Source organism: Montipora foliosa, chromosome 2 (genome assembly GCF_036669935.1).
Source record: "Montipora foliosa isolate CH-2021 chromosome 2, ASM3666993v2, whole genome shotgun sequence".
NCBI lineage: Eukaryota > Metazoa > Cnidaria > Anthozoa > Scleractinia > Acroporidae > Montipora > Montipora foliosa.
The window spans coordinates 742165-754664 of NC_090870.1; the positions used below are offsets into that span (position 1 = coordinate 742165).

The 12500-nt window shown below is 38.8% G+C and overlaps 1 protein-coding gene and 1 pseudogene across 1 annotated transcript in view; both read left to right on the forward strand.

Annotated features, from left to right (window-relative positions):
- The window catches only part of LOC137986456 (uncharacterized), a 1858-nt pseudogene extending 1693 nt beyond the window's left edge, over positions 1-165 (forward strand).
- Positions 1-12500, forward strand: part of LOC137991973 (carboxypeptidase O-like) — a 29694-nt gene that overhangs the window by 9032 nt on the left and 8162 nt on the right. The window contains exon 3 of the mRNA XM_068836989.1: positions 2437-2585. Within this exon, the coding sequence (XP_068693090.1) occupies positions 2437-2585 (149 nt within the window). The remainder of the gene's footprint in view (positions 1-2436; positions 2586-12500) is intronic.

Here is a 12500-nt window from a genome sequence, read left to right on the forward strand (position 1 = left end):
CAATAAGAACATCCAGCCTAACGTTCCCATTGAAATCAAGACGGGGAAAAGCAACACCACCAGCACTCAGTGGTTCTTGAAACACCAGAATAAACCATTTTTTGTAGAGCTCCTTCTCACAGCAGAAGCTGCAATCACCCTTCCAGTGAGCAATGCATGGCCTGAAAGAGGTGCCAGTGCCCTCAAAATTGTAAAGAATTCCTGCAGAAGTCACCTGGAAAATGATGTGCTCAAAGCAATGCTTCATGTCAAGATCAATGGGCCAGCATTGGGAAGTCCAAAGATGGAGTCCCTAGTGAAACAAGCAGTTGAGGCATAGCTCAGCAAAAAAAAATACAAAGAAGCTTCCAAGCAGACAACATGCCCTTCTCATTACCACAGAAGCTCCCCTTCCTGTACACATTCCAAAAGAGGTAGCTGGTGTTTCCATCCAAACAGTTGCTGTTGAAGAAGATGATGTTATTGCTATCCAAGCAGACGCTGTTGAAGAAAATGCCCTTTACGAGGTTCAGCATCAGGTTGAGGGAGTTTCAACTCTCCTAGACATCTCAACTGGACTGTCTGACAGCAATAATTATGACAGTGCAATTGAATCTGATTCTGATTTCTAGAAAGCGAAATTATTGAGATATTGAACAATCACAGTTGCAATGTGCATGGCAGTGTAAACACAGTGTTATGATTATTTCAAGTATTTACCATTGTTCCTGAACAGTTATATAATTATTGACAGTAGTATCAATCAAATTATGATATAAAAGTCAGTGAAACCTGATTTTTGTTGCAAATCTCATTCTAACAAACCTTGAATAATGTGTCAATAGAGAGGCACCTTTGGTCGTTTTATCGAAAATGCTGGTAAATGAAATACAATTTTGACCCCTCTGATCCCCCCAGATTGCACCAAATGGCACCTTTGAGCATCCAAAGTTCAAATTTTTTCTGGTTGGAGGGGGGTGCCTGCAGACCCCCGTCTTGTCCTACAGATGCTTGGCAGGCTGCCTTTGGCACCCCGACCGCCTCCATCTTCAGAATGACCTGCTCCTACAAATCTTTTTGAGAAGGTAACTCGAGCCGTTCAAAACAGGAGTGACGCCACTGGTCTGATCTTTGTCATCACAACAGTGTGCTTTAACAGGCTTGGAGCAGCTATTCGAAAAGAACGAGAACGCTTTTGCCATTAGAAAGGCAGCACTTTCTCCTCAGTTACTAAATTGTTAAGGCCCTTAGTGTTGGTCCAGCTGGAGTTTTTGTCCCACAACCTCCTGATACAGTAGTCTTGTTCTCAACCAACTGCCCCGTTGGCAGTTCAACTTTGATATTGCCAATGTATTTGTAAGTATGCCACAAGTCTTGCCCATTTGTGCAAATTGTTCCTGTGACTAACATGGAAAGTTTTGTATGGGGTTATGCATTGGTTACCTATTAATCGTATTTAAATTTTAACAGCTGGCTGCATGTTAAATCAATTATTATAAAAATGGTACGGTCTGGTTATGGTTGAGCAAAACTTTTCAATCAAGCAATGCATACCAAAAACAATACATTCATTCATTCAATATTAAGATTAATGTGACACTAACAATACTTTAATGTTGTCATGAGGACCACCAAAAACTGTTTGGGTGAGATTTCAGTTGTTTTTAGTATTCAAGCAAACAAGTTTTACATTGGACAACAGCAAAAGTTTTACAAACAACTTGAGACCACAGGAAGCCCAGGCAGTGTGTGTGGGTTCGAAATTTCAAAGACATGCTTTTCTTGCTCTAGAAATATCCTTTAGGGCTTCCATCTCTTTGTTGCTGTTTGTTGATCGCCCTTTGGGATAATCAGTCGTGCTTGAATAAATTCGAACAAAAGCAGAGCGTAAAGTGACCACTTTTATAGTGCTTCTTCATGTTAAGGGTTTTGTGCGCTCTGATTGGCTACTCAAACTCCAAATATCCGTTGATATTCACCTCTGAGCTACTCATGTGGGATTTGCGCCCAGAATGTTGTAATTGTTGCAGGAATAAATAAGTTAAAATCATCTTTTTGTGCTACATTATAGATGTTTGCATGAGTATATACTTACCACTAGCCATCGTCACTTTGGTGAATAGTTGTAACCGGAAAATATACATTCTCAAATAAGGCCAAACTCAAAACCTTTGAAGTGTCAGTATTCGTCATCCACTCGAAGTCTATGTAAGATGAGGTGACAAGCGTCAAAATATTTCGGTCCTTACAGATTATTATTCTTTAAATTTTGAACACACACACATTGTCTGTGTTAAGACCTGCAGGTAGCACGTAAGGTATTAAGAAATGAACAAGAAAGAATTACGGTACTAAAACTCTTTGTGAAAATTCAAAAAAAGTTGCCTGCAAGTTTTTCTTTTAATGCAGCAAGCCTTATTATTCTACTATTTAATTAAATAAAACTTCCTTTTGCAGAAGAAAAAGAAAAAATGCCTAACTTAAAGCATGTGCAGCACCTAGCATCCGCCATGTCCAATTCCGTGATGCCACAGTATTCTGTTGTTCCCTTAAAAACCACACCAAGTGCAGGAAGTATCTTTTCCTATGCGGCCAATGAAAGAGAGGTAGGTTTTATCTTACCTTCCTTTCTAGCATAGTCGCAAGTTCCAGTCACTGTGGTACCATACACCTTATTCCAATCAGTTGAAGAACTGAAATTGCCGTATGGCAATCCCAGTCGGAAAGTGGGTGGCATTTGTTGGGTGTTTTTTTTCCGTGTCGGTAAAAGTCTTGCCTGTCACTCCCCTGCTAAGTGGTGTCTTTGTGCATAGAGCCTTCTGCTCGTATTTTCTTAGGATAGAGAGGGTAGTGGAAATGCGTAGATTTCTCTGGTGGACACAGAATGATAAACTTAACATGCAATGGCGTGGAAAGTCATGTAACGCGAATGGCGTTTTAGTGGATCTTTGAACGAAATATACCCTTATGAAGCTCAATAATGGTAAGTCAATTGGATAAACTAGGCAGGCGGTGAAAACAAATACCTGGAATCGTAAAAGCGACGAGTAATATACCTTATTCCAAAATGGCCGCTGATTTATGCGGATACAAATTGGCCCTTGTTGCCTCGTTCAAGATAAAATATTCTTTTGAATTTTAAACTTAAAAACGAGGCATCAAGGGCTTATTTGAATGAAAACAAAAGAATATTTAAATGGCGGCCATTTTGGAATAAGGTGTATGGACTTCGACAACAATCTATCGCCCATCGAGCCAAAATCAAAGTGAGCTGTATTTCTAATATTTTACCAAGAGACTGCTGTTATTTAGAACACTGAAACCAAATGAAAATTCTCTGGTATGAAAGCGACGAGTAATGGACTTCGACAACAATCTTTCGCCCGTCGAGCCGAAATCAAAGTGAGCTGTATTTCCAATTTTATCACGAGTGTAGTTTTATTTACAACACTGAAACCAAATGGAAAATTATCTGGTAACTTATGGGTTCAACAAAGTTAGGTAAAAAAAATAATTGGAAATGTGACAGTCAAGAACTATTTGAAAGAAAGCTTGTAGACTATTTTGTGCATCATTATTCAAGGAAAGGTTCTTCAGGAAAGGGTTTGAACCTGAAGTACATGGTAATTTGACACGATTGAGTTTCTTGTCTTCACGCACGCAGTGAAATAGGAAGAGGTTTTCGCCTCTTAGAGCAAATATGTTGTTTGTTTCGATAAATATTTCGCTGGAAAAGGATACTGTTTCTGCCTTTGTGAATTATAATATGATGTTGTGTATCGAATTTTCGAGCTTAAGATTGAAATGTGATATGGGAGAAGTTTTTTAGTATTGCTCTGTAAGCAGGAAGGGTTCACGAAAATAAACAGGTCTGTTGGAAGCGTGCTTGAGTTTCAACAAAATGAGCCCCAAAATCAGTGAAAAATTGTGACGCCGATGAATAATAAAGTAGCTGCTATTTCCAAAATGATGGAATTACCTGGTGATAAATAACGTCGCACGCGTCTTGGAGAGTAAATTTTGACTTTGCAGAAACAAATAGTCAACCTCAAGAGTTGGGCGATTGTTATCTTTGTTTTGACTTCGCTTATTTTATTGTCAAACTTTATAGCACTTGACAGAAAAAGAAACTTACAAAAACCCGGTATCTTGCCATCATTTGACACAGATGCTTCACTGTTTGGCGAGTAAACATGCCGCGGTAACTTAATCACGGCGCCCGCTGAATGTCACTTTCGATTTTGCGATTTATTTGCGCAGCCAAAAGTAGAATAACAAAATTGAACGTAGCAAAAATCTCCCAGAATGTTTGTCGCTGATCGTAACTTTTTATATTCTATATTCACGGTTCAAAATTAATGTTGTTTTCATGTCGTAAATATTTTATCCTTGATCGACCGTCCCGGAAACTTCCTTCTGCTCTTTCTAAAAACTGTGTATCAATATTTATTTACTTTTGCATCAATATTTGTTTTGCATAAAGCAAGCTAACAAAATCTGTACCTTGCTGAGTTCGTATTTGTTAGCGTTAATAGTATTTTCGGTCCGATGCTTCTGTTTTATGAAGGGGTATATGTTCTAGGTCACCCATCCACATAGTAACCCCGCTGGGTAGGGGATTAACTTCAGTGAACTTTTGTATTACAAAGCTGTCAGATGCTCAGAGGGCACGCTTAAACTTGTGGTGAAAAGAAATTGCGAGGGAACTTGAAAATTATCAACATGTCAGCCCAGAAGCCAATGTTTCTCGCTTCTCTTTTATTTTTTATTCTTCAGAGACTGGAATGCTGTAGTCAATACCACACAATGCAGTGCCTTCTGATTTTCTGTAAGACGTACCACAGGCAACCCAGTGTATGCTTCACGGAAGCATCTACAATTGTAGTTTACTTTGAAACTTCAGTGCAGTCATTTAATTGATGTATGCGTGTAGACTCGGAGTGAGAATCACACAATTTATCACCAGCCGATCACCAATTCCGTATAAAAGTCACTAATCATTTTTTCCTGTCTAGTAAGAAGTCATATTTTTGTCAAACTTTCAAGAGTTTGTTTGAGTTAAGCTTCCGTTTTCTTTTTAAAGCAAAGAATTGACCCAGTCAAGAGAAAACTGCTATGAAAGATGGAAAAGGTGGGGGATAACATGGCGATCGTATGTGACTCGATCTGTACTTATCACTCCCCCTGTCATCGAAACTTGCATTGAGGGTTCTCTTTTGCCTTAAAAACTATAATAGTTACTAGTACAGTAGCATATACCAATCCGTTTATGAAATCATACATGTACTTTCTACATTCTCAAGTGAGCTCAAATGACTTGTTTTCAAGCGTTAAACTTAAGCGAGAGAAGATTTTGTTTGATCGTCATCCTTTGAGTGTCCTAGGCTGTGACGTCACTGTCTCCAATATCATCAGATTTTGCAGCTCCAGTTAATCCTCTAGAGCCCAGGCCCAAGTTGATCCCTCCCTCCTGCAATTGACACAGGTTCTGTCGAGACAAGGTATCCGCTGAATAAATGAACCAGGAGCTCTGCTTTTAGGCTTGGCTAAATCTATATAAATTATTGTATTACAGCATTTCTACAGACAAGCAGGTTTTGATATCATGTTTCTCAATTGCATAGTACCTTACTTAGCCCTGGGGCAACATCATACACCGTTGGTGTCGCTAGTATGTGATATTTAAAAACGATGGGCACTTGCATGACACTTAAATAATAATATTATGATCATTTCCAAAGGCTTTTAGTCACCTGTAGGAGAGTGTTCATAGCCAATATCTCATGAAGTAGCACAGAAGATCATCAAAGGAGAATTTACAATATTGTTTTAGAAAGGGTAACCTCGAGGGATTTCGTCATGACGTGGCTCAACTAGTGCAACATTTCCAAGTCAGCTTTCACCTCCGTTCTGTTAACGAAAGTTGGTCATTTTCCCTTGAAAACTGCTCACCCAGCTAAATCAAACCTGTGGTTTAAAGTGCCCCTGTGACCAAAAAATTAATTCATATTTTTCTTTGGATTTCAAAACTGTGTTAACAAAACACTGACCCACGTTTTAAGCCTTGATTTCAAAAAGACACCTCTTTATTTGAACTGGAATTTTCCTATTTAATGGTCTGCCATTACTAACATTATGTCCTTGAGAGAGCTGGATCGAGGAGAAAATGACGTCAAAGGCTCACTAGTTTAAGAATGCAATACGTGTGTATGCTGCAAAATTGATATGCAACACGGGGGTTTTGGGCTTTCAGACTTTTAAACTCACACTTTGCATATATAATAAGCTGTGTTCACACGCTGAAATTTTAAGCTAGTGAGCCTCTGACGTCACGTTTCCCTGGATCCAACCGTCTGAGTTCCAATCGGTCAGTTTTGAACGTGAGTAATGGCGGACCGTGAAATCCAAACCTTACACTCAAAGTAAGCGGCCTTTGGATAAAAATCAAAGCTCAAAAATTTGCCAGTCAGGTGTTAAGCAAACACACTTTCAAAATCTGAAGGAAAAAAGGAAGTGTTTTTTTTTTATCACAGGGGCACTTTAACAGTACCCTCCATCGCCTACCGGTAACTCGCAAGAAACAGAGGCTCTTTTATCGTGCGAAGTCATCTACCTCGCCCCATGCCTGAAACGCATATCGAAAGCAAATTCGTAAACTTTACCTCTCAAGCCATAAAGCAAGCACGAAACGACTATGTATTAAATCTCCTGGATGAAAATCTCCATTCATGCCCAAAAAAAATGTGGAGCTGTACAAAATCCAAGAGGCAGGACATTATAACTGTTCCTTACTTAAAGGTCAATAACCAGGTTATTGTGGACAACAAAGAAAAGGCAAAGGTTTTAAGTGACTTTTTCCATTCTGTATTCGCCGCTGATGATGATAGCCACCCATCAATTGAATCTTGCAATATAACTTCCGTGGACGAACCTCACATTTCGATCAAAGGAGTCACTGACCTTATAAACCAACTAAAGCCTAACAAAGCGACTGGTCCTGATGGCATTTTCTGCCCAACTCCTAAAATTAATTCCTGACGATTCTGCAGTTATACTACAGAGCATTTTCCAGCAGTTCTTGGATTCCGGAAATGTTCCTAACGACTGGAACACGCCCTTGTTACTCCTATCCACAAGAAAGATTTGAAATCGTCAATTGGTAACTATAGGCCTATCTCACTCACCTGTGTATCTTGCAAATTACTTGTCAATGAACATATTCTCTGTAGTCATATTATAAAAAACGTATCTACGAACAATCTTCTATCTCCATTCCAGCATGGCTTCAAAAAATTTCAATCCTGTGAGTCCTATAATTATCAATATCCACGATCTTGCTTCTGTCTTAAGTGGCAGGCGCCAATCCGATGTGGTGCTCTTGGATTTTTCCAAGGCTTTTGATTCTGTCTCTCATCACCAGGGGTTATTTACCAAGTTGGTGCATTATGGTATCAGGAGCAAACTATTGTCTTGGTTCAAAAGTCTTTTAACTGTCAGTCTCAAAAGACTGTAATTGTTGTAGGTGGTGAACTTTCTCAATCTGCAGTCACCGCAGGAGTCCCACAAGAATCCATGATAGGGACCTCTCTTATTTCTGCTATTTGTCAACAACTTGCCAGATGGTCTGATTTCTAAATTACGCCTTTTTGCAGATGATTGCGCTAATTACCTTCAACTTACCCCCAATGACTGCCCTTCAAAATTACAATCTGACCTGGAGAAATTCTTTACCCGGTGATCTACTTGGGAACTGTCCTTCAATCCTTCCAAATGCTGTGTTCTTCACGTAACCAAAAAGAAATCACCTCTGAAGCATACCTACTACCTAAATGGCTCCAAACTGTCAGAGACTGATCTGCTCATCCCTATCTTCAGGTGTCCAGGTCTCCAAACTAATGCTCTCAGCTGGAACGAGCATGTCGACTACATGTGAAGGGTCTACCACTCTAAACCTACTTAGACGAAACCAGTGTGTAACTGCTCACCTGAAGTTAAAGCTCGAGCTGACCTCAGCTTTGTAAGACCCATTCTTTGCTATGCCAGCTCCGTCTGGGGTCCATACACCAGACGCAACTCTGATAAGCTCGAGAAGATCCTGAGAGTCATGCTTCCTGCCTTGTATATAACAACTACTTATGGCAACAAAGCGTGATAGCCTAATTGCAGAAACTACATTTAATGGCCAGACCTGTCACCATTGACAAAATGCGACCTACATGTAGTGACCTTGATGTTTAAGATCTTAAAAGGCCTTATTGCTATTCCACCTGAGGATTACGTTACCCTCTCCACCACGGCCACACAAAGAAAAACGATCTTAAATTGAACACTTTTTTTCCACCACTGGGTTGTTTCAAATACTAATCTTGTTTTCTCCCAGAACTGTTATAGACTGTATGTCCGTTCTTCATTATTTACCGGTGGATCTCAAATTGATCTGATCATTTGAAAAATTATTATATATTTGCACTATGTAATATCATTATTATTATTATTATTACATCCTATTATCGTAATCAGTTTTTGCGATATCAATGTTGATTCGGAGGGATTGAGGTTTTTATGCAACAAACACAGTAATGTTTTTTACGGTTTTACTATAAGTAACATTAAAGGAAAATGTTTTCTACCTTTTTTTTTACTGAAACAAGTCAATAGTTTTGTTTTAGCTGATAAAAATACTTGTGTAATTTTAATAATATTATTATTATTTGTTTGTTTGTTACTTCGTGTTTTATTCTTGTTGTATAGCAACATTAGCTTAACCGAGTAATAAACTGAACTGAAAAACTGAAGGTTACATTCCTTTTTTTTTGTGGAAAATTTGAAACCAGGATTTTTTTAAACCCAAAATGTGTCAGTTTCTTGGCTGTGAAAAGGGGTGTGAGGTTAACGCATTGACTCCTGAACTGCCGCCATTGACGAGTAAAATCATGTGGCATTACTACACAGAGTAAAATCTATTAAGAACGGTGCCTACTAAATAAATTCAAAGGAAATTTTTGCGTGGTTGTATGGATATGCGGGAAAAGCAGATCTCAACAAGTGTTATAAAATTCCAAAAAGAAAATTGGGGGTAACCACGCATTTTTCAAAGATAATTAATCAATAATATTATTTAGTGAAAAGCTTTAAAATATAAAGCAATGTATGGCATTCCTTTCCTGAAAAATGCATGGCTACCCTCAATTTTCTTTTTGGATAGCAAGAGCACTTGCTAAGTTCTGCTTTCTCCGAATAGTTTTAAACCGGGCAAAAATATATTAGTAACCACTACCGATAGGAAATCCGAGTATCTGGAGATGCGCAGAACGTATGCGCAATAACAATAGTAGGCACCGTCCTTAAGTCTTACTCCCAGGGGTCTATGGGTTAAAGGGGACATATTGCAGAGAAACTTCCTGGCTTATTCAACATGTAATTATTTTCCATCACAGCATGATATCCTTTTACTCAAAAAGTGATAAATCTATAGATTAAGCCAAGCCTAAAAGCGGAGCTCCCTGGTTATTTATTCTGATGTTTCTGTTGCTGCTTTAATAATTAAATCATTTTCTTAGCTTTCTTCTATAGAAAAATTCATTGCCTAACTAGTGAATTCAATGATAAATTTTACGCTATCACGAATCGATGAGTACGATATCGGTTTTTCTAGTGAAATTTACTTTGGAATTCACCAGTTTGGCAATGAATTTTTCTTGAACCGCTTGAGTTTTAAATAAAAACAAGCACACTCTCAGCGAGCGAATGGAAAAGGAAAAAAGCCATTTCAGAGTCAACTGTCAATACCCAACGAATAGGAATCACGCTAAAATTAGAAGCCATTAAAAAACGTTTTTAGTTCAAGGTCAAAGAAGAGTTTTACTGATGTACTTTATTTCACTTTATCTCTGAAAACGAGATCATTCACATTTTGATGTATTTCATTAAAACTTGGAACAAGAATCGGCAAAATACGGCAATGCAACCAAGAAAGGACGAACTTCAAACAAGATCCGCTCCAACACTTAAATAACGTTTAGGTGCATTAAACAAACTTCTGAAAACACAAGCTAATTTTACGAGAACTCATTGCGATTTCGTGTTGATAACATACGGGCAAAATTTTCTTGTCACTCTCGAGGCACAACGAAAACCAGTGGGGCAAATGGATTAAAAAAAGCACTTAATTTTGTTCGCTCGCATTTTAGAGCGAAACAAACAAACAAATCAACTTTTTCTTTATGTCCAAGAGTACAGATAATTATTTAATTCCAGTTGACAATAAAAGTTCGATTTTCGATTAAATCACCTTTCAAAAATACGCTTCCTCTTTAAATAACGCATCCATAAAAATAAAAAACGGTTTAGTGGCCAAGGAAATAATTTGTGGAGTAACTTCTTCCACTAAAGCTATTACTGGTATTCTGTTTTGTCGTTGTCGTTCTCTTTCGCTCTCCTTTCGTTTTTGTCCTAGACATAGGTCCCCCAGGCATCATGTAACCTTATCAGAGCTTCTAAAGATACGCCAAAAATTGCACTACAGGGAAAAAAGCAGCTCTATGCAAATTAAAAATAAACACTTAGCTTTAAGTTTATATACCTCCGATGCTTGACGTGAATAACTGCGTAGCCACCAGTGTGGACCACAGATATCATGATATGTCAAACTGGATTATTGAAACCAGCAAAAAATGCAGAAAGAAAACATTTTTTAAACCGATTTCCACCTGAACACAAAAAGCGTTGACTTGGTAAGAACTAAAGTTGATGTACTATAGCCGTGTAGCCGCGTCCAGCCACAGAAAGCGCGCGAAAAATGAAGCCTCGTTTATGTTTAGGTGAGTTCACATGGGTTGAGCCTGCAATCCAATCGAAAAACCAGTACCTGGTCAGCGGTCAACTTCCAAAAAAGCTGACCTCGATGAGCTCTAAGCTTGAGCCCATGATATGGTCACGTGATACTGGCCAGTGGATACCTTGTTTTGACAGGTGTCCATTGATCAAAACATGGATGTCGAATATGAAAGATGTATGCTGTAAACTAGCATGATACTGGTCACATTGGCATACATGGAGGGGTGGACGTACGGACGTGCGTACGGACGGTCGATGACGTCATGGCTATAAAACCAAGATTTCTCTCATTGATGGGTTACCATATTTTCTTAACAATGGTGCTCCGCGCGCGCGCCAAACAAGTGCGAAGCTTCGCTATTAATAATAACTAGACCCTCCGTGAGGGTACACTGGGTTGCCTGTGGTACGTGCACCGTTCCAGGCAATTTTTTTCAAGTTGGAGGGTCATTAAGAAGTCATACCAGACGAGGCCCTTTGGCTCACAGGTCCTCACACGTTCGTACGACGAAACAGATCTGTCCTTGCGTAATATGTAGCTCTAACAGTGCACGATATTGTTTTGGTATTGTCTATCATTGTAGTGCCATGGTAGAAGTCTGAGAAGACATGTGGTTACTAGCAAAGTACTGAACCCAGAAAGATTGAAGAAAATAAATGGGAAGTGAGAAACATTGGCTTCTGGGCTGACATGTTGATAAACTTCTTTTCACCACAAGTTTAAGCGTGCCCTCTGAGCATCTGACAGCTTCGTAATACCGACGTTCACTGAAGTTAAGCCCTGTTGGGCGGGGTTAGTGTTTGGATGGGAGACCAAAATAATGTTCCCCTCTTAAAACAGAAGCATCGGACCGAAAATACTATTAACGCTAACAAATGCGAACTCAGCAAGGTACAGATTTTGTTAGCTTGCTTTATGCAAAAACAAATATTGATGCAAAAGTAAATAAATATTGATACACAGTTTTTAGGAAGAGCAGAAGGAAGTTTCCAGGACGATCGCTCGAGAATAACATATTTACGACATGAAAACAACATTTATTTTGAACCGTGAATATAGAATATATATAGTTTACGTCATAGAAAGTGCGGCGTACGGGGTTTTATGCACGAGTTGTTTGTGTTAAAAACCCGAACGAGCGAGGAACGAGCGAGTGAGGGTTTTTGACACAAACAACGAGTGAATAAAACCCCGTACAAAGCACTTTCTGTGTCGTAAACTGTTTATTACACATAACATGAGAATTTTCATTAAAATAGTTTTCTGAACGCGAATTAGAAACAAAAACTCACTAACAATAGAACCAAATGCAAATTTAATTTAATTCAACAACAAAGTACGATTTGCACGATTTGCACGAGATGCACGAGTGATTGGCATGGAAACGCCTTTACGCTATCGTTGATTGGTTATACTTCCACATGTGAAATAGCTGTACGCCATTCTGATTGGCTGTATAGGCCTTTTTCACATGTGAAAATAAAGCGTATAGATTTGTACAAATGAGCTTTATGGAATAAAATTCTCATGTTATGTGTAATAAAAAAAGTTACGATCAGCGACAAAACATTTTGGGGGATTTTTGCAACGTTCAATTTTGTTATTGTAAGTTTTGGCTGCACAAATAAATCGCAAAATCGAAAGTGACATCGCCGGAATTCAGCGGGCGCCGTGATGAAGTTTG